This window comes from Erythrolamprus reginae, chromosome 3, assembly GCF_031021105.1.
Source record: "Erythrolamprus reginae isolate rEryReg1 chromosome 3, rEryReg1.hap1, whole genome shotgun sequence".
In the NCBI taxonomy this organism is placed as follows: domain Eukaryota; kingdom Metazoa; phylum Chordata; class Lepidosauria; order Squamata; family Dipsadidae; genus Erythrolamprus; species Erythrolamprus reginae.
In genome coordinates, this window is record NC_091952.1 from 258,216,988 (window position 1) to 258,241,875 (window position 24,888).

A 24,888-nucleotide genomic window follows, 5' to 3' on the forward strand; every position below is an offset into this window, starting at 1 on the left:
TGGATTGACTCTGCTTTCTAAGTTTATATGCTAACCATCTGCCTGGTTTATTTGCATGTTCAAAATAATGTTGTTTTGCTCTTTTAATTTTTTCCGTTATTTGATTTTGTTCTATAATTCTAATTTTGTGTTTAATTACATTTATTTCTGTTTTAAAGTCTCTGTTCTTGGTGTGTTGCTGCGATGCAAATTCCAATTGTTTTAATTCATTTATTAGTTGTACGTACTTTAATTTATTTTCCTTATTGTATTTTGCTGTATAAGATATTGTTAACCCTCTTATATAAGCTTTGAGTGTATCCCATATATTCTGTGGAGTGGTGTCTGGGGTTTTATTAATTTCAAGAAATATTTTTAATTCCTTTTCGATCCAATCTTTATATTTCTTATCATTTAGTATATTTCTATTCATCCGCCAAATATTCTGTTTGTTGTTCCTTCTTATATAAACCACTATTGGGTTGTGGTCAGCCCATGTGTTAACATCTATCTCTACTTCGCTTATTTCTTCTGCGACCATTTTTGATGTCCATACCATGTCTATTCTTGTCCAGATTTTGTGGGGATTAGAATAAAACGTAAATTGTCTTTTATGGGGGTGTCTTTCCCTCCATATATCATTTAGCAATAATTCTGTTTTCATTTTTTGGAAAGTACTAGGTAGTAGATTTCTTTTTGTTTTTTTCCTTTTATTATGGCTCCCTCCCCCTGAATGGTCTAATTGCCTATTCACAATAGCATTAAAATCACCTATTATTAATGCATTCTCAATAGCTAAATCTATTATTATTTGATGTAAATTTTTATAAAATGTCATTTGGTCTTCATTGGGAGCATAAATAGAAACAACCACTATAGGTCTAGGTTCAATATCAACTTGTACAATCAATATTCTACCATCATTATCCTTATATATCTGTTTGGAATTTATAGAATTCTCTACATACATCACCACACCTCTTTTTTTTTGATCTGCTAATGCAGCATACATTTTTCCAATTTTGGGATTCAACAATAATTTTTGATTATCTTTTTTAATATGTACTTCTTGTAATATTGCAATTTGAGCATTTTGATTTCTGATTTTAGAGAAGATTTGTTTCCTTTTCCTTGGTTCATTAAGTCCGTTAACGTTTACCGAAAAGATCTTTAGATCTTTAGTTGTTGTCATTTAGTGGGTTTTTTGGTTTCTCGCTGAGGCTGAACTCTTCTTATAGCACCTTGGTCCTGCTCTATTACTTGAGCTGAGGCCCCCAATAGTTCCTCTTGTTGGATTGCTAGTATCTCCCCTGGTTGCTGTTGTGCTGGTTGTTGTTGAGCCTCTTGTTGTTTATCTGAAAAGTCCATGTGGCTGATGCCACTATTTTCAAAGAAATACCTAGCTTGTTCTACATTTTCCAGCTTGTATCTTGTAGAACGCCATGTCAGAGAGAGACCTTGTGGGATTAACCAACGATAGGTTATATTTTCTTTGATCAAAATTCTGGTAAGAAACTGGTAATCTCTTCTGCTCTCTCTGACACTTCTTGGAACTTGTTTTAATATTTTTATTTCCACTCCTTGATGTTGAAGTTTGGAGTTTCTTGCCCAATGGAGTATGTCATCTCGCAAAGTTTTCCTGGTGAATTTGATATGAATCTCTCTTGGAAGATTGTGGCGACGGATGTAGCTATTCGAAGTCCTGTAAACTTCATCGATTTCTTTCACTAGCGCAGCAGGATCCTCCTGGAGTATTCCTCCAATCGTTTCCGCCATAGTCATTTTTAAATCTTCATCTTTTTCCTCTTTCATGTTCTGAAATCGTAGTCCATACGAAGCACGTTGCATCTCCAGCTGAATAATTGATTCATCATGTCTTCTGTGTCTTGCATCGGCTCTCCCTTCGAGATAATCAATTCTTTTTGCGTTTTTGTCAGATTTCTCTTCAACCTTTTTCACTCGATCATCACTTTCTTGTAGTGCTTGTTGGATCACCTTTATCTGGTCTTTCACCTCGCCCATATCAGCTTTCAGTTGGGCCATCTCCTTTTTAAATTCTGCCAAGTCTGCTTTTATAGCTTCCCTTTGTTGTGTTGCATCCTCTTTTATAGCCTCTCTTTGTTGGGTGGCATTCTCTAGAGATTTAAAGATAGAGTCCTGCATATTGTTTAAAGTTTCTTGTAATGTTGCAAAGTTGGGCTGCGTTGTTTTGTCTTTTTCTTTATCCTTGGAAGACATAGCTGAGGCCTGGTGCGTCGGGGAAGGACGTGGGGACACTTGTGGAGAAGAGATTGTTGCAGTAGGTTGTTTTTTGACTGTTTTAACAACGGTTGAAGAAGTTGACATTATCAATTTTGGATCCGCTGTTTAGAATTTGAATCAATTTAAATCAATCTAAATTTATATATAGTGAAAAGGAGAAAATTTCTATAAATTCCAAATCTATTCAATCTGTTTTATTAGCAGTTACGCTTAAATTATAACTATTCAATTATCAAGAAAATTCAAAATTCAAAATCCAATATATATTGTTATTAATTATTTTAAAAATTTAAAAATTTAAAGATATAATAACTCAGGAAACAAATATAAAACTTTTAGGAATAGAAAACCAATAAAAGTTAAAAATAAATGGTCTAATAAAAAGACAAAATAAATGACAGCAAAGAGAGAGTACTGTAATAACTATTTTAAAAAGGGAGACTTTGAAAAAGTACAGAGAAAAGAAAGGAAGAGAAAAAAGACTTAATAAGGCAGCAAGAAGAGGGAGAAAAAGGGAGAGAGAAAAAAGAAATGGGGAGTATTTCAATTCAAATAATTAGAATAGAGCAGGAAACCAAGGTTTGCTAACAATGCATAGTCTTCAATTCAAACTTCTTTTAAAAATAGGAATAAAAAGAAGGAAAATCAGAAGGAGAACAAAAAAAGAGTTAATTAATCAAAAAGAAAACACAATATGTATAGTTATGTTCTTCTTATAAATCAGGAAATTATATTAGATGAATAAAGAGTGTGAATCCCAATGTCAGAAAATACAATTGTACTTAATCCCAATTGCAGGTCTCACGAAAAGAAAAAAAAAGTCAAATTAATAATTTTCTTGTAGTTAAAATGGAGTCTATGTTCTTTTCCAAATTCTAGACAAAGGCAAAAAAAATAGATCCCAAGATGGAGTCAGGTTAGAAGTCAGAAGTTCATATGATCAGGCAGATGTAAAAAGGTTCTCAGAAGAAAAAATAATCCCAAGGAAAAAAAGCAATCAGCAAGTAATCCAAAGTAGTTCAAAGGCAATCAGCAAGTAATCCAAGTAGGTTAATCCAAAGGTAAATATTCCAAAGGAAAGGTATCAGTTCCTTCTATTTCCCATTTATTTTCAAGTTGTTATATAATGTTATTATGTTGCAAAGACAACAGGATGAGAAAAAATAAGGCAACAAAGTAATATTCCTCCGCTGTTAAGATGTCAGCCCGGAACACAATGTTTTGACAGACTATAAAAAAGAAATTTTAGTCATCTTTACTAATTTCTTTTAATCATTGAAATCTTCTAAATAGTCATTTCCAGTTCAAGATCTTTTATTAAAGCATAGGGTAAAAAAATGTTTTATAGATTCCAAAATTCAAATACAAAATGGAAACAATGAAAATGAGAGAATTTAGTCTCGGCTGTTATTTGCGGATGAGACTCAGGAAAAAAAAAACTTTCACTTTCGCCTCGTTAAAGAAAACTTTCCCTTGAGGCTTGCGAACGATCAAATCTTCAGATTTTGGTCTTGAAACAAAGAGGAAATTTTTTACCTTGAGTCCTTTATCGGATGTATTCTTTTTCAGTTAGTTAAATGTAGAACTTTCAATTTAGAGCTTTTTCTCAGCTTCCCGCTGGGTGAGGGGAGAAAGCGCTGGCCGGTCCTCTCAGGCGAAGAGGATCGGTTCTCCCGTCTTCGAAGCTGCGGGGCGAACCGCTGCCTCTGGAGTCTCAGCGATGGCTCCTCGGGCAGAGGGGAGCCCCCTGTTCTGGGATCGGGCCATCCGAGCCCGATCCGATCGCAAATGCGACCTTCGAAGGGGGTAGAAGGGATCGCTTGGCAGAGCCCTGCCAAGGATGTCCCGCCGCGATCACCGCCAAACCGGAAGCCTCTATTTTTTTTGTCTTTGTCATATTTTTCTTTTTCCTATGTTCAACCCATTGTTCCCATGTCTCATTATAATCTGAATCTTTTTGGCCCCTTAATTCTATTGTAAGCCTGTCCACTTCAGCACATTCGTAGATTTTATTAATGATTATACTTTCTGCAGAGATATCTGGGTTTTTCCAAACTGTGCAAATACTATCTTGGTTACGGTGCTAATATGTAATATTAAATATTTAATACTTTTGTTAAATTCTTTTTTGAATATTCCCAGGAGGAGGAAGTCTGGTGTAAATACTGTTGGTACTTTGGTTATTTCCTGCATCCATTTATGTAGTTTAGCCCAAAATCTTTTCATTTCACGACACCACCACCACATGTGAAAGAAGGTGCCTTGTGGGGGGTTTTTTGCACTTCCAGTAAATCTGGTTCACATTCAGACAAATCTTTGCTAATCTCATTGGAGCTGAATGCCATGTGTAACACCTTAATGTTTAGGCAAATACTGTGCAATTATTTCCAAGGCGATAAGGAGGCCTTCAAAGGCAGCCAAGGACAGAGGAGTGGATGACCCCGACCTTCACGTCCTCTTAGAGTCTGGTGAGAAAAACAGAGTTTGAAGGTGTTCTGTCGGGCTGTCTGGTAGACTCCTCCCAAAAATTCACAGGTACAAATTTCAGACACACACACGTTTGAAAATTCAAAACAATGTTCTTTATAATGAAAATTCACTTAAACCAAGTCCTCTTTTGGTATAGCCAAGAGCACTCGTCTCCAAACAAACTGGTAATTGGTACAAGTCCCTTATCAGTTCTGTGATACTTAGCTTGCAGCTGTGAGGCTATTCACAGTCCTTCTTCTTTCACAAAGTGAAACACACTTTGCTCTGGTTAAGTTTCAAAGCGGGAAAAATCAGCACACAAAAGGTCAAAGTCAGTAAAGCAGGCACGAAACACAAGGATCAGATAATCCTCCACAAGGGCCAAACCCACAGGCTGCTCTTTATAGCAGCCTCACTAATGACCACAGCCCCACCCAACCACAGGTGGCCTCATTTTCTTTGATAATAATCTCTCAGTTGTTGCTGCCTATGCATCGCTCTCTGCATGTGTGGCTGTATCATTAACTCTTGTTCTGAATCCAAGGAGGAGAGAGATAATTGATCTCCTTCTGAGCTGTCTGCCCCACTCTCCTCCTCCCTGTCACTCATGTCTTCTTGCTCAGAGGAGCCTTCATCAGCAGATTCCACCGGGGGCAAAACAGGCCTGCAGCATGTGGATGTCTCCCCCACATACACAGTCCTTGGGGCAGGAGCTGGGCCAGAGCTAACCACAACAGAAGGGACTTTGGAGGTCTTCTAGTCCAACCCGCTGCTCAAACAAGGAGACATTTCAGAGAAAGTCCAAACATTGTCCAGACTCTTCTTGAAAAACCTCCAGTGTTGGAGCACCCACAACCTCTGGTGGCAAGCTGTTCCACTGGCTAATTGTTGTCATTGCTAGGAAGTTTCTCTCCTTGATGAGTTTCCATCCGTTGCTTCCCATCCTTTGGAGAATAGGTGGAGGGAGCCCGTCTTCTTTAGGACAGGCCCTCAAATATGGGAAGGCTGTTGTCATGTCAGGGAGCCTCTGATTGGCATTGGATTTAAAAAAAAATCTTTATTGGTTTTTTTTCTTTTTTTATATAAAATATTCTTTCTTAAATATACACATTAAAAACAATGCAATATACAACAAAGGGTAGAAATAATAATGATGATGATGATGATGATGATGATGATGATGATAATAATAATAATAATAATAATAATATTTTATTACATTTGTATGCTGCCCCTCTCTGAAGACTTGGGGCGGCTCACAACAACAATAACAATACAATATACAGTAATACAAATCTAATATTAAGAAAAACAACTTAAACCCCATTAAACCCCAGGGGAAGAGCCTTCTCTGTGGCGGCCCCAGCCCTCTGGGACCAACTCCCCCCAGATATTATAATTGCCCCCACCCTCCTTGCCTTTCGTAAGCTGCTTAAAACCCACCTCTGAGATACTCTTTCCCCCTAGGCCTTTACAATTTTATGCATGGTATGTCTGTATGTATGTTTGGTTTTATAATAAGGGTTTTTAACTGTTTTAGTATTGGATTATTATTATATGCTGTTTTGTTGCTGTTGTTAGCCGCCCCAAGTTTGCGGAGAGGGGCGGCATACAAATCCAATAAATAATTAAATAAATAAATAAATTATTACTAAAAACAATCAAGGCTACACAATCACACCACATTCAAATGCTATAAGTCAGAAGGGTGGGGGGAATTAGCCCCCCCATGCCTGGCGACATAAATGGGTCTTCAACATCTTGCGGAAGAAAAGAGAAAGAAAAAGAGAAATAGAGAGAAAAGGGGAAAAACGAGTAGAAATACATTAAACGAAACACATGTAGAGAAAACGTAAGTGCTACTAGAGAGAAGATCAACTTAGATAGCAGATAGATAATTTTTCCTGAAGTACATTATCCTATTTGTGATTTGAGGCGTGATTTAATCTAATTGAGTTTGTATAGATATTAAAAAAATGTGCATCTGTTCAAATTTACAGACAATTATGTCAACTGTCCAATTGACTTTCGTTGGTGTGCAACCTGATGTTGAGGTTTCTAAGGTGGATGTGTTCTGCCCCTCTTCTAGTTCTTCACGATGCTACTGTTATTAATGTTGTTTTTTTGTTATGTCTTCATCTCGATCTCAAATATTGACTCGCATCCTGGACACAAATTGTTTCAACACCAACCCTCAAAATGTCGCTACAGAGCACTGCACACCAAGACAACTAGACACAAGAACAGTTTTTTTTCGAACGCCATCACTCTGCTAAACAAATAATTCCCTCAACACTGTCAAACTACTTACAATGTCTGCACTACTATTACTACTAGTTTTTTCTCATCATTCCTATCATCCTTTTCCTCCCACTTAGGACTGTATGACTGTCATTTGTTGATTGTATCCTAAGATTTTTATTAATATTGATTGTTTCTTCATTGCTTATTTGACCCTTGTGCCAATCATTAAGTGTTGTACCACTTGATTCTTGACCAATGTCTCTTTTCTTTTATGTCCACTGAGAGCATCTGCACCAAAGACAAATTCCTTCTGTGTCCAATCACACTTGGCCAATAAAATTCCATTCTATTAATCTCTTCCTTGCAGGGGGTCAAGAAGCCCTTCACCGAAGTGATCGCAGCCAACATTGGAGATGCTCAAGCCATGGGGCAGAAGCCCATCACGTTCTTGCGCCAGGTAGGCTTAGCCCCATTGCCCAGGGCCCTATACTGACCCAGACAGACCGGGTACCTGGGATGATCAGAACCAAGAACAGAGGGACTCTGGGCATGTGCAGAAAGCCCACGAGCCCCTCAGGGTGAGACCTGGGGAAGGGGGGAAGGGGGTGACGAGGTGGTGGGGAGGCCTCAGTATCACCCTAATTTCTCCTCCCCCCAGGTCAGCGCCCTCTGCATGTATCCCGACCTCCTGGAGTGCCCCGATTTTCCTGAAGACACAAAACAGAAAGCTCGGCGGCTCCTGACCGCGTGTGGAGGGCAGAGCATTGGTGAGTGTTCAATTCATGGCCCTCGGAGCGAAACCCCCGACTCAAAAATCCTTTGTTTTATGAATAAATCAACCTCTTTATTGATATAAGCACACATAATGAAAAGCAGATTTTAAACGGCCAGGAAAAAGGAGTTATTTCTCTTTGGAGCTAAATGTAAACAACAGTAATAATTTATTAGATTTGTATGCCGCCCCTCTCGGAAGACTCGGTGCAGCTCACAACAATACAATGTCGGGGAAAGATGCCAGACTCCAATAGACAACGAAGTCCATTTATCATTTATAGTCTGGTTTTAATTGAATTTAACGGTTGTTTTTTAAAGTATTATTAATCGGATTTATAATATTGTTCTGTTTTTGTACATGCTGTGAGCTGCTCTGAGTCCTCGGAGAGGGGTGGCATACAAATCCAATTAAATAAATAAATAAAATAAATAAATAAATTTAAGCGTATGATTTATGCTCACCAGATTCCTGGCAAGAAGCATCCGCCTGAGAATGAGTGTTATTGAGGCAGAAATCATGGTTTTAAAGCTTCGTTCAAGCACACCCCCAGTTTCACATCTGAACAATGTTGAATCTCCACACCCCATTCCCCACAATCCTTTGCCTTTATATTGCCTGGAAGTGACATCACACCCCAAAGAGGCTAAGTCAATGCACTAATACCTTTTATAATGCAACTCCTCTTGCCTTCTCAACAATCTCCTATAGCGAGGGTCTATCCACTCGCATGTCTTCCTCATCCTCTGACTGGGACCACTCCCCCATTCTCAAATCCGTCCATCACCCTGGGGAGGGAATTACTGAGCCCCTCAGAGAGAGGGTCCGCAACTTGGGCGTCCTCCTCGATCCATAGCTGACATTAGAACATCACTTTTCAGCTGTGGCGAGGAGGCCGTTTGCCCAGGTTCGCCTGGGCACCAGTTGCGGTCCTATTTGGACCGGGACTCACTGCTCACAGTCACTCATGCCCTCATCACCTCGAGGTTCGACTACTGTAATGCTCTCTACATGGGGCTACCTTTGAAAAGTGTTCGGAAACTTCAGGTCGTGCAGAATGCAGCTGCGAGAGCAGTCATGGGCTTTCCCAAAAATGCCCATGTTACACCAACACTCCGCAATCTGCATTGGTTGCCGATCAGTTTCCGGTCACAATTCAAAGTGTTGGTTATGACCTATAAAGCCCTTCATGGCATCGGGCCAGAATATCTGCGAGACCGCCTTCTGCCGCACGAATCCCAGTGACCAGTTAGGTCCCACAGAGTTGGCCTTCTCCAGGTCCCGTCGACGAAACAATGTCGTCTGGCGGGGCCCAGGGGAAGAGCCTTCTCTGTGGCAGCCCCAACCCTCTGGAATCAACTCCCCCCGGAGATTAGAACTGCCCCCACCCTCCTGGCCTTTCGCAAACTCCTAAAAGCCCATCTTTGCCACCAGGCATGGGGAAATTGATTCCCCCTGGCTGTTTCGTTTTATGTATGGTTTGTTTGGGTTGTATGAGTGTTTATAAATCAAGGGTTTTTAATTGTTTTGCTTTTTAATCATTGGATTTGTATTTTGTGTTGCTGTTGTGAGCCCCTCCGAGTCTTCGGAGAGGGGCGGCATACAAATCTAATAAATAATAATAATAATAATAAATAATAAATGGGGGGGGCCTGCCTGAGCCTCTGAGAGACCCCTGGGAAGAGCTGGACTTGGACTGAATTGACCTCTTGACCTCTTGGAGGTCTCCAGTCCAGTTTTTTGTGGCCGCTGTGGGTCAAGGTGGATCCGATGACTCCTGCAGGCCAGACCTGGTCATTTGCAGTCGGGGGTCTCCCCAACCTTGGCCACTTTAAGGCTTGTGGACTTCAACTCCCAGAATCCCCCCACCCATTTTCTCTTCCTGCCTTCTCGCCCCCCCTTTCAGGGTCTTACAGCGCCAGTCCTGGGATCGAGCTCATCCGCCAAGATGTGGCCGCCTTCATCCAACGCCGAGATGGGGGGGTTCCCTCCGACCCGGAGAATATTTACCTCTCCACGGGGGCCAGCAATGCCGTTGTGGTAAGGGGGGCCGGGGGGGGCGATTTCGGAGGACACTAAAGGGTCCATTTCTTTCTTGGAATGCTTTTATTGTAGGGGTTTAAAATTGTTTTCAACCCTTTTTTATTTTTATTTTTAATTTTTTAAACAATGCAAACAAAGAAACATAAATAAGGTTTACAAATTCTGAAGCATCGACATATCCCGTTCAATGATGTTCTCCTTTCGTCTTACGAATTACAGATTCCATTGTTTAACCTTGATTTTACTTGCTGTAGGCCACCCAGAGTCCGTAAGGAATAGGGCGGCTTATAAATTTAATAAGTTAAACTAAACATTTAATAAATTATAAATGTAATAAATTAAATTAAATTCTTGGGGATGGGCATCTGAGGTGCTCACTGAGTTTGCTGTACTTTAAAAAATGAATGATTGTCCTGCCCTTTAAGATTGATGGTGTGTTATTTTGCATAGGGGGTTGGAGTGGGAAAATTAAAAGAAATGCAGAGCAGGACTGACCCTTGCAGGCGTGATGGCATTGCAGCCCCTCCTCCTCCTGCCCCTCCTCCTGGCAAGGGGGCCACTGGGGGGGGAGCCACTTGGGGGGCCTCCTGCGAGCCCCCCTCCAATGGCCTCCCCTGGCAGCACCAGCCCTTTGGCGGAGACAGCACCGGGCACGGCAACAACTGCACAAAGCCCCCTTTGTGTGCCCATTCCTGGCCCTCTCCGTCTCCTGGCAGAGGTGGGGCAGCCCAGGGAGGGAGGGAGCCATGCCTGGGACCCCCAAGCAGGTGGGGGGGGGGACTGAGAGCTGAGCAGCCCCAGGAGGAGGCTCATGGTGGAAAAGGTGCCAGGACTCTCTGCCCGCCTTGGGGGGGCACCGGAATGCCTCCCCCCTTTCATGCCCCCAATTGCCAGAACGGTTGCAGTGGGGCAGCATTCTGGCAATTCGAGTCAGTGGGGAAATCTATGGAGCTTTCATTTATTTATTTATTGTATTTATTTATTTAATGTATTTATTTATTTATTTATTTTGTCAAGTACATATTAGTAATATACATAGTTATAACATTGTTTATATACATAAGAGGGCATGAGATTCTTGTGTTTATATACATGAGAGATATACTATATATATATAATGTATGTATATTACATGTATGTATGTAATGTACATATGTAACATGTGTGTGTATGTATGTGTGTGTGTATATATATATGTATGTATGTATGTATGTGTGTATATATATATATATATATATATATATATATATATCACATGTTTTTGCTGAATTTTTAAAATTAAGGGAGACTAGGATAGTGCTATTTCGGCCTTGTTCTGGCCTCATCAGCTAGCCATACCCTCACTGGGACATATAATATGTCTGTATGTGAGATGTATATATATATATATACGATGTTCCCTCGATTTTCGCGGGTGATGCGTTCCGAGGCCGCCCGTGAAAGTCAAATTTCCGCGAAGTAGAGATGCGGAAGTAAATACACCATTTTTGGCTATGGACAGTATCACAAGCCTTCCCTTAACACTTTAAACCCCTAAATTACCAATTCCCATTCCATTAACAACCATTTACTCACCATTATTGCTGGTACTCACCATTGAATAAGACATTTAGTGATCCTAATATTTATAAACGTAATTATTTATTAACAATAATTATTTTTTTTGTTATTTATTTGCAAAAATTATTAGTTTGGCGATGACATACGACGTCATCAGGTGGGAAAAACCGTGGTATAGAAAAACCCCCGCTAAGTATTTTTTAATTAATATTTTTGAAAAACCGTGGTATAGCCTATTCGCGAAGTTTGAACCCACGAAAATCGAGGGAACACTGTACAGTATATGTATACATGAGATGTATATTCTCATGTTTATATACATATTGTGAGCTGCTCGGAGGGAGGCGGCATACAAATCTAATAAATAATAATAATAGTAATAATAATAATAATAATAATAATAATAATAATAATCTGTGCACCTATACTGTACCTATGTGTTTGGTTTTCCTAGCCTAAATGTAGAACCTGACTTTTTCCACCCTTGAATTTCATTTCGTTCGATAGCATTGACATTGGGCAAGGCCTCGGATGCCTTCAGATGTGGCTCCATGTGCTGCCACCTGTGGCATGTGTGCTGTAGGTTCCCTACCCCGGGACTAGGCAAACCCAGGTGCTGCACCCGCCCTGAGCCACTCCCGGTGCTGCTAACCCACTCTGGGCTTCCTTCCGTAGACGATCCTGAAGCTGCTGGTCTCCGGGGAGGGGTCTTCCCGGACGGGTGTCATGATCCCCATCCCGCAGTACCCGCTCTACTCCGCCACGCTGGCCGAGCTCCACGCGCATCAGATCAACTACTACCTGGACGAGGACCACTGCTGGGCGCTGAACGTCGAGGAGCTGCGGAGGGCGCTGGGCCAGGCACGGAAGCGGTGCCACCCGCGGGTCCTCTGCGTCATCAACCCAGGCAACCCCACAGGTAGGGCCCCTCGGCCAGGCCGCTCCAGAGAAGAGTCTCGGTGGTGCAGTGGTTAGAGGGCAGCACTGCAAGCTACTTCTGCGGATCTTTCTTTCTTTCTCTCTCTCTCTCTCTCTCTCTCTCTCCCTCCCTCCCTCCTTCCTTCCTTCCTTTCTTTCCAAGTCACCTGTTACCTAGTCTTGTAATGAAACGTCTACAAGAAAACCACCCCATTCTCCTTTTTGGGGAACAGGCCTTCCTTCCTAAGAAGTACTTGGCTGAGATTGATGGTTTGGGGGGTCCTTTCCCCTTCTCCATCCCTGGGCCCTGGAGTCCTTCTGAGAGAGGGCATCCTTCCTTCCAATGAGCCCCTTCCTGCCTCTCCTTCTCCCCACAGGTCAAGTCCAAAGCCGCAAATGCATCGAGGAGGTCATTCACTTCGCTTGGGAAGAACGCCTCTTCCTGATGGCCGACGAGGTAAAATCCCCCCCCCAAACCCTTCCCTTTGCAGGGTGGGGCATTTGAGTCAGGAGGAGGAGCGTGTCCGGGGGTCTCAGGGATGCCTCTGGCTCAGCCTCCTGGAGTGGGGGATCTTCTAGATGTCGGGGCCCCTTCCGATCTGATCAGCTGTGGTTGGAGATCAGGAGAACGGTCGTGCAAAACATCTGGAAAAATTCTGGGTCGGAAGTGGGTTGACAATTTAATTTAATTTAATGTATTAGATTTATAAGCCACCCAACTCCAGATGGACTCTGGGAGGCGTGGAACAATAATACTTATTTATGTAATTTATAGAGCCACCCCCATCTTCTGAGCAAGCATTCTGAATGACGCCCTGAAGGGCGGCCTATAAATCAAATGAATGAATGAATGAATGAATGGATGGATGGATGGATGGATGGATGAATCGATGAATCGATGAATCGATGAATGAATGAATGAATCAATCAATCAATCAATCAATCAATCAATCAATCAGTCAGTGAATGAATCTGAATGAATCAGTCAGTGAATGAATGAATATGAATGAATTAATCAATTAATCAATTAATAAATCTGAATGAATCAGTCAATGAATGAATGAATGAATGAATGAATGAATCAATCAATCAATTGATGAATGAATCAATGAATCAATCAGTGAATGATTCTGAATGAATCAGTCAGTGAATGAATGAATATGAATGAATGAATCAATCAAGAAATTAATCAATCAAGGAATGAAAAGGAATCAATGAATAAACAATAGGTGTAAACAGATGTAAAATAATAAATATTCTTGAGATGCCATAAAACCCCCCAATAAAAACAAAATATAGTAATTAAAAAGCCCAGTATTGAAAAGACCTCCATCCATCTATCGTCCATCTCTTCTGGAGCGGGGTGCATTTGCTTAAAGCCACGTTTTAAGGCCCTTGCCCCCCCCCCCCCGTTGAGTTTTTCCCTGCTGCCTCCCAACCTCCTGCAGGTCTACCAGGACAACGTCTACGCCGAGGGCTCCGAGTTCCACTCCTTCAAGAAGGTCCTTTTCGAGATGGGCCCCAAGTACTCGACCAGCGTGGAGCTGGCCTCCTTCCACTCCATTTCGAAGGGCTTCATGGGCGAGTGAGTGGCAGGGGCTGCTGAGAGGGGGGGCGGGGGGCTTCTCTTCTGGAGGACCAGCCAGGCAGCGGCTGGACCAAAGGGGCTTTTTTTCCAAAAGGCAACTGGACTTTCTTGGTTTTTATTTTTCCTCCTTTCAATACATTCTTCTTATAGCTTCCTCCCTCCCTCCCTCCCCCCCTCCCTCCCTCCCCCCTTCCTTCCTTCCTTCCTCTCCTCTGTCTCTCTCTCTCCCCCTCCCTCTTTCTTTCTTTTTTCTTTTTTCTTTCTTTCTTTTGTTCTTTCTCTCCTCTGTCTATCTGTCTCTTTCTCTCTCTCTCCCTTCTTCCTTCCTTCCTTCCTCTCCTCTGTCTCTCTCTCTCTCCCTCTTTCTTTCTTTCTTTCTTTCTTTCTTTCTTTCTTTCTTTCTCTCTCTCTCTCTTTCTTTCTTTCTCTCCTCTGTCTGTGTGTCCCTCCCTCCCTCCCTCCCTTCACAGTGCTTCTACCATCCACACCACTTTTTGCTTCTCTCGAATGAGCTTCTTTGCTCCAGCGGAATAAATTCCATTGAGAATAGAAGCGGAAGGGACCTCAGAGGCCTCCTAATCCAGCTGCCTGCTTAGGCATGAGACCCTGCACGCATTTCTATTTCCTGGAGGTGGGAACTGAAGGAAGCAAGAAGTTTTCAAAGGGAAAACAGGAAGGAAGAAAAAACCCTTTGGGGAAAAAGCTCCTTTGCCTTTCCTGCTTGACTTTCTCGCCCCCTGCTGGTGGGAGAGGGAAGTGCAGGACCTGCCTCCAATCCTCTCCTCTCACCTGACCAGGTGTGGCTTCCGTGGAGGTTACATGGAGGTGATTAATATGAACCCTGAAGTCCAGCAACAGCTGACCAAACTGGTCTCCGTCCGCTTATGCCCACCAGTGACCGGTCAGATCCTCCTTGACGCCGTGGTCAATCGGCCCCAGCCAGGAGACCCCTCCTACCAGCGCTTCAGCCAGGTGAGTTCAGAAGAGGTGGACAGCCAAATGGGGTTGGGGGGGGACCAAACTGGGGGGGGGTCCCTTACTGAGCTCAGGGAATTGGTTGCATTAAGAGAGTTAAAAAATCGAGAAGTATCTGCTAGATGCCACAAAGAGACGGCATTAAAATAATAAAATAAATATATATATATATATATAACATAGTATAGTATAATAAATATAATATAATATAATATGCCACCCTGAGTCCTTTAAGTGAACCACAGTGAATTTCGAATATTTTATAATACAGTGTTCCCTCAACTTTCGCAGGGGATGCGTTCTGAGACCACCCACGAAAGTCAAATTTCCGCAGAGATGCGGAAGTAAATACACTATTTTTGGCTATGAACAGTATCCCAAGCCTTCCCTTAACACTTTAAACCCCTAAATTACAATTTCCCATTCCCTTAGCAACCATTTAGATCAGCGGTCCCCAAACTACGGCCCGCGGGCCGGATGCGGCCCGCTGAGGTCATTTACCCGGCCCGTGGCAGCGTACGAGATTTACCATCTATAATATACTAAGTTCCGAATGTCCTCTCCACTCTGCTGCCGAGCGTCTGGCGGCGGCAAGGAAGAGGAAAGCCAGGAGGGCGGGGAGGAAAGCACCCTATGGCAGAGCAGCAACAGTTCCTCTGAGAAAGAAATTGGCCAATTGCTTTCCTCCCCGCCCCCTGGCTTTCCGCCTCCTCCTCCTCCAGACGCTCAGCTGCAGACCGTCTTTGTCCCTCCAGTGCCGCTTTTTTGCTTTTTTTTTTTTGCACCGGTGAGGTTTGCGCGCGCTTGGGCACTTTTGGCGTGTGGGGGGTCTGCTGCGGAGAGGGAGAGAGAGAGAGAGAGAAAGAGGGAGACATAGAAAGGGAGTGTGAGAGAGAAATAACGCAAGAAAGAGAGGGAGAGAGAGAGCGGGAGAGTGCTGCTTTTTTGCTTCTTCGCTGCCCGCGGGGAGCCTGGAAGCCCTGCAAGAGCGTCTGGAGGGGGCAGTAAACAAGACCGGCTCTTGGTCCCTTGAGCCCGCCACCGCCGGTCTTGTTTACTGCCCCCTCCAGACGCTCTTGCAGGGCTTCCAGGCTCCCCGCGGGCAGCGAAGAAGCAAAAAAGCAGCACTCTCCCGCTCTCTCTCTCCCTCACCGGTGCAAAAAAAACCGAACGGATGCGGCGGCGAGCTCAAGGAACCAAGAGCCGGTCTTTCTCCGCGCTGAATTGTTGCAGCTTCTGAGGCCGCATCCGCCTCCAGGCAAAGGGATCTCCTCGGTGGGCGGCCCCGGTCCGAAAAGGACCGGCTGTTGGCCCCTTGGCGGAGGCAGAGGCGGCCTCAGAGGCTGCAACAATTGCCTCTGAGGCCGCCTCTGCCTCCGCCAAGGGACCAACAGCCGGTCCTTTTCGGACCAAGGCCGCCCACCGAGGAGATCCCTTCGCCTGGAGGCGGATGCGGCCTCAGAAGCTGCAACAATTCAGCGCGGAGAAAGACCGGCTCTTGGTTCCTTGAGCTCGCCGCCGCCGCCTCCGTTCGGGCGAAGGGATCTCCTTGGTGGGCGGTGGCGGCTGCAGCTTCAAGGGACCAACACCCGGTCCTCGTTGAGCTGAGCTTCCTTTGGCTTCCTTCGAGGCGGCAGGTGAGCTTTGCAGCTTTGCATCGAAGGAAGCCAAAGGAAGCTCAGCTTGGGGGCGGGCCTGAAGCAGCCACCGCCGCCTACTCTGCCCCGGGCTTCGGCTGCACTGGGCAGCTCTGGCGGGCGCGGGGCAGCAGGGCAAGCCGCGAAGGTGGCACCGCCAAATGTGGGTCGAGCGGGGGGGGGCACTAAGCAGTAGCCGTAAGGCGGCAGTGGGGCGGTTGGCTGCAAGGCACCGGCGCCGGCGGCTTGATGTGTTACGTACATTGCTGGCGCTGCGCTGGACATGGGGCTGGCACCTCCGTCCCGGCCCAGCCAGCGGGCCAGTGCCAGCCCTGTGCCCAGGCCCAGCGCAGCGCCAGCAATGTACTGCGACCCGACGTTGGTGCCACTGTCTTGGAGCTTCTGCTTGCAGCCGACTGGCTCGCGGCGCGTTGCAGGGCAGAAAAAAAAAGAAGAGAGGAAGGAAGAGAGAAGAAAAGGAGAGAGAGAGAAGGAAAGCATGAGAGAGAGGGAGAGAAAACAAGTGAGAGGGGGAGGGAATGTGAGAGAGAGAAAGAGAAAAATGAGAAAATGATGGAGGGAAAGAACGAGGGAGAGGGAAACAAAACAAATGAGACAGAAGGAAAAAAAGGGAGAGGGAAGAGAGAAGTGGAAAGGAGGGAAGGAGGGAGGGAGGGAAAGAAGAAGAAATGGAGGGAACAAGGAAGGAAGGAAGAATGAAATGAATTGAGGGGTGGAGGAAGGAAGGACTTTTTTGGGGGGGCGGTGTAAATTTTAAAAAAAATTTCTCTCAACATACATTCAAACAATACAATGTACCATCTAATTTTCCCTGAATAAAATGCAGTATTTTGTCAGTAACTAATATCAATCATCAAAAAAGTTGCAAAAGTTTTCTTTTCTAATGTTGTGATCCAGGTACATACTTTTCTTTTAATTAAATTCCCTCCTTAATGTTCCTTCTAAAAGTACAACACCAATTATATTTCTAACTTAACCATTATGCCAAAGTGCTTTCTTCTTTCTTTATATATTTTTCTATAAATATTTTTATATATTTTTCTATAAACCAAGAAAACCTTGTATAACCAATCAGATGTTAACAAAAGAAAATTAAAAACAAAACATAAACATATATGAATCTCAGACTTCTTTCCCCCCCCAAATAGTACGTTCCCATTTTGTTTTTTACATTAAAATAAGGTATGTGCAGTGTGCATAGGGATTTGTTCATAGTTTTTTTTATAGTCCGGCCCTCCAACAGTCTGAGGGACAGTGAACTGGCCCCCTGTGTAAAAAGTTTGGGGACCCCTGATTTAGATTATTATTCAGCATGTTTATTTATTAAAGTTTATTAAAAAAAATATTTATTAAAGGCAGACAAAAATTTAACAATGACATATGACGTAATCGGGCAGGAAAAACAATGGTATAGGGGGAAAAACAACGAAGTATTTTTTTAATTAATATTTTTGAAAAACCGTGGTATAGACTTTTCGCGAAGTTCGAACCCGCGAAAATCGAGGGAACACTGTACTTTACAATAGTTTCTTTATTTTAGTAGGGTTTTTTATTTATTTAGTAGTAGATTTAGTAGATGGTGACCGTCATAGATACGAACCAGTTGCCGATCCTGTGAATTTTGGTCACATGACGGTGGGGGATGTTGCAACAGCGTGAAAAACAGTCATAGATCAGGGACGTTGTAACTTTGAACAGTTGCTAAGCGAAATGTTTAAGTTGAGGAGCCTGTGTGTATATAAAGCACAGTGTGAGATTTGACTTTTTTCTTTGAAATCTGCATATTTTCCTCTGGGGGGGGCTTCCAGATCTTCCATCTTGGCTTTGGGCGCCCCCTCCCTGCACCCACAACCCTGGGGAAGGGCAAAAAAGTCAAGATGGCTACTGTGACTATGAAGCTTTGCCGCTTTGTTGAATTCTCCTTCTGCATTGCGGAGTCTGGAGAAAGATTGGCCCCCCTATTCCCCCCCCCATTGGATCCCTGCCCTTGTGTCAATCAATGCCAAAGGGAAAAATCAGAACATCTTGTCCAGAAATGGGGCCAGCAGGCTGGGAGAGGAGCTCATGCCGTGTGTCTTGGGCCCTGAGTGGCTTCTTGGCACTTAATTTGGTTGCTTTAATTTGGGCTGAGTGGTTTGCAATGGCTGGCTGGATGCCCAGCCCTGATTGTCAGACGGGGGGCGGGCGGGGGGGCGGGCAGAGAAATTAGTTCAAGGCCTGTGTGCAAAATTAAGGAGTGTGCAGAGCGACTCCTGAGTGGTCAAGAATGCACCTGCGCAAAGGAATCTGCTGGGATTCCAGCAGAGCCTTCTCTGTGGCGGCCCGGGCCTTCTGGAATCAACTCCCCCCCCTCGGAGATTTGTACCGTCCCCACCTAGGTGCCTTAAAAATGCACCTTTGCCAGCACGCCTGGGGTCATTGAATCTTATTATCTACCCTGCCCTAATCAATAGAAGTGGGTTAGCATGAAGCAGAAATGATGGGTCTTTAAATGAATTGAGGTTTTAGAATGTGGCATTTCCTAATTTTCACATGTTTTTAGATTGCATGTTTTTTTTTTAGCATTTTAAACATTAGATTTCTCACATGTTGTATTTGTCCTGTTGTAAGCCGCCCTGAATCTCAGGAGAAGGGCGGCATAGAAATCTATTTATTAAGTGAGTGAGTGAGTGAGCAAGTAAATAAGTAAATAAGTAAATAAGTAAATAAGTAAATAAGTAAATAAGTAAATAAGTAAATATTCAGGAGATATGAATAATGATTCAGTTATACAGACCAGATACATTAAAGTGTATAAAATAGTGTTTACTTTAGAAATAGCACAGTCGAGTTAAACAGTCAATCTCTCTCAATACAACAATAATATTACAAACCTCAGTTTGCCTTACATATCAGACATACATTACAGCTTACAAAATACAGCAAACTAACATAGAACACACACAGAGCTTACTACATCCATCACAGCAAATCAGCAGAAAGAACAGAGAGAGAAAATCCTGCTTTCTGGCTCCCTCTAGTGGCAATTTGCAGCATTACCTCTTAAAGCTATAGTACTGTAATACAAACAATCATTCATTCGTAGCTGGTTTTTATATTGCCAACCCAACTGTCTTGTACAGAGTACTAACAAAAAAGATGAAGAGAGTATGGCAGCCTTTGCATTATGCTCAGAGCAGGAAGTGTGTGTGTGTGGGTGTCTTCGGGGTCCCCAGAGTCTTGTAGCCCCCCGACCTGTTTTGGCAGCCTGCAAAGCTATTGTGGAGCACCGTTAGGGGGGGGGGGGTCCTTGGCGCTCTCAGAGCTTGGTGGGGTTTTCTTGTAGATGTTTCATGACCCAGTTAGGTTACATCATCAGTGTTAGAAGGGAGAGGAGGCGGAGAAATTTGATGTCCTTGATGCTCTCTGTGCTTGGTTTATTTATATTATAATATGCTATGCTATGCTATGCTGTATTATATCATATCATATTAATTATATATTATATTATATTACATTACATTACATTGCCGCCCAACTCCCTAGGGATTCAGGGTAGATATTTTCTTGTAGACGTTAAATGACCCAGCTAGGTTACATCATCAGTGCTAGAAGGGAGAGGAGGAGGAGGAGGAGGAGGAGAAAGAGAGGAGGAGGAGGAGGACTGTGGGGTCCTTGATGCTCTCTGAGCTTGGTTATTTTCTTGCAAACCTTTCATGACCCAACCAGGTTACATCATCAGTGCTGGCTGGGAAATTCTAGGAGTTGAAGTCCACAAGTCCTAAAGTTTGCAAGATTGGACACTCCTCCTGGTCTAGCTGATTAAGGGGGCCAGTGGTGGGTGGGTGCCCACAACACGCTAAGCTAAGAGGGGGCTTCCCAGAGCATCCGAATCCAATTGGAGTCGTGGGCTTTGTGGGCATTTACCGCTGAGAGAGGGCTGGGAAAGCACCATGAAGAGGTATCAATGCTATTGCTATTGCAATACAAAAAGCTCAGAGCTCTTGTGCGCCCCCTGCCTGCAGGAAAAGGCCGCTGTCCTGGGCACTCTGGCCAGAAAAGCCCGGCTGACCGAGGAGATCTTCAACCGGGCCCCCGGGATCCACTGTAATCCGGTCCAGGGGGCCATGTATGCCTTTCCCCGGATCGAGCTGCCCCTTCGGGCCTTGAAGGAGGCTGAGGTAAGGGGGGGGTGCTCTCTGTGGGTCTGGCGGTTCCAGAGGGGGGGCAGCCTGCAGGGCCTGGGGGGAGGTTGTGTGGGGCCTGAAGAATAAGGGAGGGAGGGAAGGAGAGGTGGGATCCATCTGGGACAAGGGCCGACCAGGGGAAGGTCAAAAAAGTCAAGATGGCTGCTGTGTGATCCAAGGGTTACAAGGGGAGGGGCCTTCAAAGGTGTGGGGTTTTTTCCCACCCTCTTGACTTGGCGGCATAGCGGTTGGGGTGCAGGATTCGCAGGCCAGCTCTGCCCACTGACAGCAGTTCGATCCTGACTGACTCAAGTTTGACGCAGCCTTCCAGTCAGTAAAATGTGGACTCAGATTGTTGCGGGCAAGAGGCTGTAATGGCTTATAGAGGGATGTAAAGCAGTAGGAAGCGGTATATAAGTCTACATGCTAAGTAAGAAGGGCAGGAGAGACGGAGGGAAGGGGGAAGGAAGGAAGAAAGGGAGGGAGGGAGGGAAGGGGGAGAGAGAGAAAAAGCCAAAGAAAGTGGAAAGAAAGGAAAGAAAGAAAGAAAGGAAAGAAAGAAAGAAAGAGTTAAGGAGAAAAAAGGAAGGGGGAAGGAAGGAAGGAAGGGAGGGAGGGAAGGGGAAGGGGGAGGGAGAGAGAAAGCCAAAGAAAGTGGAAAGAAAGGAAAGAAAGAAAGTTAAGGAGAAAAAAGGAAGGAAATAGGAAGGAAGGAAGGAGAGGAGGGAAGGGAAGAGAAAGGGAAGGGAAGGAAGGGGGAGAGAGGAAAAAAGCCAAAGAAAGTGAAAGAAAGGAAAGAAAGAAAGTTAAGGAGAAAAAGTGAAGGAAGGATGGATGAAAGCAAGGAAGGAAGGAAGGAAGGAAAGGAAAGGAAAGGAAGGAGGGCAGGGAGGGGCAGGGAGGGGCAGGGAGGGGCAGGGAGGAAGAAAGCCAAATAGAATGGAAAGGAAGGAAGGAAAGAAAGAAAGAAAGAAAGAAAGGAAGAGTTAAGGAGAAAAGATAAGGGATGGATGGAAGGAAGCATGGAAGGGAAGAAGGGGAAGAAGGAAGAAGGAAGGAAGGGAAGGAAGGAAGGAAAAGAAAAAAAGAAAGAAGGGCTGTGGTGGCCAGCTAACTCTGCCCACTGACAGCAGTTCGATCCTGACTGACTCAGGTTTGACCCAGCCTTCCGTCCTTGTAGGGTGGGCCAAAGGAGGACCCTGATTCTTGGGGGCTAGTATGTAAATGATGCTGGGAGGGGGAAGCCCAGCCCAGTCGCCCGTGTGAAAAAAGCAGCTTATGGCTGGAGCTCTCTGGCCTCCCCCCAGCAGGGGTTTCGGTTCAAAGCCTGCGCAGGGGATGAGTCCAGCCGCGGCCTTATGTGTCCTGAGTCAATTGGCCCCCTGGAGCCCCGCTGCTTGAACCGTCTAGAAAAGAGCCAGGTGGGGCTCAACACCCCCTCCTCTTCCCCCTCCCCAGGCCCAGGGCCAGGCGCCCGACATGTTCTTCTGCCTGAGACTCCTGGAGGAGACGGGCATCTGTGTGGTGCCGGGCAGCGGCTTCGGCCAGAGAGAGGGCACCTTCCACTTCCGGTGAGCGCTTCCCCTCGGCCCTCAGTGTGTGTGTGGGGGGGGAAGACTTCAAAGGGTCACTAAGTGCAGGGATTTGTAAATTGAGGATTACTTTTAATCTCCCTCCCACCCTCTTTCTTTCTTTCTTTCTTTCTTTTTTCTATCATTCTCTCTCTCTCTCTCCTCCCTCCTTCCTCCTTTCTTTCTTTCTCTCTCTCTTTCCTCCCTTCCTCCTTTCTTTCTTTCTTTCCTTCCTTCCTCTCTCTCCCTCCCACCCTCTTCTTTCTTTCTCTCTCTGTTTCTTTCTTTTTCTCGCTCTCTTGTCTCTCTCTTTCTCTTTCTCTCTCTCATCTCTCTTTCTTCCTTCCTTCCTTTGTTTCTTCCTTTCCTTTCCTTCCCCACGCACCCTCTTCCCGCTCTCTCCATCCCAGAATGACCATCTTGCCCCCCGAGGAGAAGCTGGGCGTCCTCTTGCAGAAGCTGAGCCAGTTCCACGCGAAGTTCACCCGGGAATATTCCCAGGACCAGCCCTAGGGGGCGTCCCGGGAAGGCTGCCCGTAGAGACGCCAGGGCCGTGATGGGACTGGACGGGACTCCTCCCTGGGCTCCCTCCCGGGGCTTACGAGCACCCTTAGCCCCCCAGCCTCCACCAATGACGAGGGCCAAGGCGGGGTGCACAGAGGGGGCCTCTGAGAAGACCACCCGCCCTGCCTGACCTCCAACGGACCCTCCCGGGACCTGCAGGTGGAAGCTTCCGACCAGCTCTGGCCACCAGCTGCCTGGAGAGCTCTCGGGTCATCAAGCCAAGTCGCCTTCCCTCCCCCCCACCTTCAGGGGCTCCACCAGAGCGGCCTTCCAGTTTGACACACACACACACACACTCTTCACGCTCTTGGTTCCGCAGTGGGGGCCTCTTTTATGAGGGGGGGTCTCGCCAGCTGGGGAAGGTAGCCATCCCACAGGGCCTGGCAAAAGCAGGCAAGAGGTTGTGCCTTGGGGGAAAGAGGGGGCCAGCGCTCCCCACCTCCCTCCCACTTCTGGGAATGTGAAAAGGGGGCGGCAGGGGGTTAATAAAACTGATATGATCAATAATTTGTTCATTCATTCCTATTTATTTATTATTTATGTATGTATGTATGTATGTATGTATGTATGTATGTATGTATGTATGTATCCATCCATCCATCCATCCATTTACTTAATTGGAACAGCGGAGGGCAAGAGTCCATTGTTTGGCATTCCTGCAAAATATTTCTCCTCCCAGCGAGAGAGACAGAGGGAGAGAGAGTCAGAGACAGAGACAGACAGAGAGAGAGAGAGAGAGAGAGACAGAGAGAGAGAGAGAGAGAGGACACTTCTGGCGCCCTCTTGTGGCTAACTGCAACACTAACTCCTAAAGCTATAGCGTTATAATACATGTAAGCATACATTGATAGTTTGTTTATATATTGCCAACCCAACCAGTTAGGTATATAGTGCTAACAATTGGAACAGCGGGAGGGAAGGCCTATGATCCCTGCAAAATCATTTCTCCTCCATGTGGGTCCAGGCTGCCCCTGCGCTGGACACAGACAATGCTTTCTCTGACAGGGCGCCAGAGGCCGTGAAGCCCTGTCTCCGCTTTGTGTTTTTCTTGGCCAAACACGGCCGGCTCTCTGGGCGCCTTGCCCGCTGGGCTGCCTTCCAAAGGGCTCTTCCAGGGAGCGGAGCTGCAGGGCTGCCCTGTCGGAAACCAGTCCATGCTGATCTCATCGTTGCAGCTGAGCCTGGCCTGGTGGTCTTCCTTCCAGTGGTCTTGGGTGGCAGCTCCCGTTGGTGGCCTGGCTGGGTGAGGTGGGAGTTCTAGCTCAGCCGTCTGGCAGGTGTTAGTTTGGAGGAAACAACTCACTCCCCAATGAGAGTCAGATGGCCAATGTCAGAGCTGCTGTTTCTCCTTCTCCTTCTCCTTCTCTTCTTCTTTTCTCCTTCTCCTCCTCCTCCTCTTCCTCTTCTTCTTTCTACTCCCCCCTTTCTTCCTTTTTCCTCTTTTTCCTTTTCCTTCTCCCTCTCCCTCCTTCTTCCTTCTTCCTTCTTCCTCTTCTTCTTCTTTCGACTCCCCCTTTTCTTCCTTCTTCCTTTTTCCTCTTTTTTCCTTTTCCTTCCCCTTCTCCCTGACCAAAATCGACCGGTTCTGCGTAGCTGACCCTACCCGTAGGAGCCCATCACGGCCACCGAGGCTCTGTGGCCCAATGGCAGCAATAAATGCTACTGCTATCAACCTGGCCGTAGGGCTTGAGACCACCTGAGGTGTCTTCCTGCTCCCCCCAACGGAGTCGATCACGGCTGGGACTCTGGTAGGATGAGGAGGAAGAAGCCGGCCGAGATCTGGTGGACATGGAACCTCCTGAGCTGCTGACCAGGATCTCTGCCAAATACCTCTGGCCGCGTTTCTTCTTCTGATCCTGAAGCAAGCAAGCCAGGCACCAACTGGGGCCCAGACGTCTGGGGCAAACCGCCCTGCCTGGACCCTGTCCAGCACCCCACCTGCTCTCCCTTCCGTGACCCACGGCGGCTGTTCCTGGTGGCTCTCTCTCTCTCTCCCTGCTCTCCACGCAGAGGATGGCTGGGCTCCGGAGCTGCCTGCTGGCTGTGGCTCTCCTGGGAGGGCTGAGGGGGGCCCTGAGCTGCCTGCCTCCCCCGGGGGGTAAGAAGGGGGCAAGGAGGG

At 45.6% G+C, this 24,888-nt stretch overlaps 2 protein-coding genes across 13 annotated transcripts in view; both read left to right on the plus strand.

Moving 5' to 3' along the window:
• GPT (glutamic--pyruvic transaminase) overlaps positions 1 to 23,276 on the plus strand; it is a 55,699-nt gene extending 32,423 nt beyond the window's left edge. For all 12 annotated transcript variants that reach the window (XM_070748428.1, XM_070748424.1, XM_070748431.1 and 9 more), the window contains 10 exons: positions 7,322 to 7,411; positions 7,613 to 7,721; positions 9,633 to 9,766; positions 12,005 to 12,248; positions 12,625 to 12,704; positions 13,696 to 13,832; positions 14,633 to 14,807; positions 20,473 to 20,628; positions 22,093 to 22,205; positions 22,616 to 23,276. In XM_070748428.1, coding sequence (XP_070604529.1) covers positions 7,322 to 7,411; positions 7,613 to 7,721; positions 9,633 to 9,766; positions 12,005 to 12,248; positions 12,625 to 12,704; positions 13,696 to 13,832; positions 14,633 to 14,807; positions 20,473 to 20,628; positions 22,093 to 22,205; positions 22,616 to 22,718 — 1,341 coding nt within the window. In that variant the 3' untranslated portion in view covers positions 22,719 to 23,276. The remainder of the gene's footprint in view (positions 1 to 7,321; positions 7,412 to 7,612; positions 7,722 to 9,632; positions 9,767 to 12,004; positions 12,249 to 12,624; positions 12,705 to 13,695; positions 13,833 to 14,632; positions 14,808 to 20,472; positions 20,629 to 22,092; positions 22,206 to 22,615) is intronic.
• Positions 23,277 to 24,731: 1,455 nt separating this feature from the next.
• LOC139165529 (uncharacterized) overlaps positions 24,732 to 24,888 on the plus strand; it is a 114,065-nt gene continuing 113,908 nt past the window's right edge. Inside the window, exon 1 of the mRNA XM_070748708.1 lies at positions 24,732 to 24,867. Within this exon, the coding sequence (XP_070604809.1) occupies positions 24,783 to 24,867 (85 nt within the window). The 5' untranslated portion in view covers positions 24,732 to 24,782. The remainder of the gene's footprint in view (positions 24,868 to 24,888) is intronic.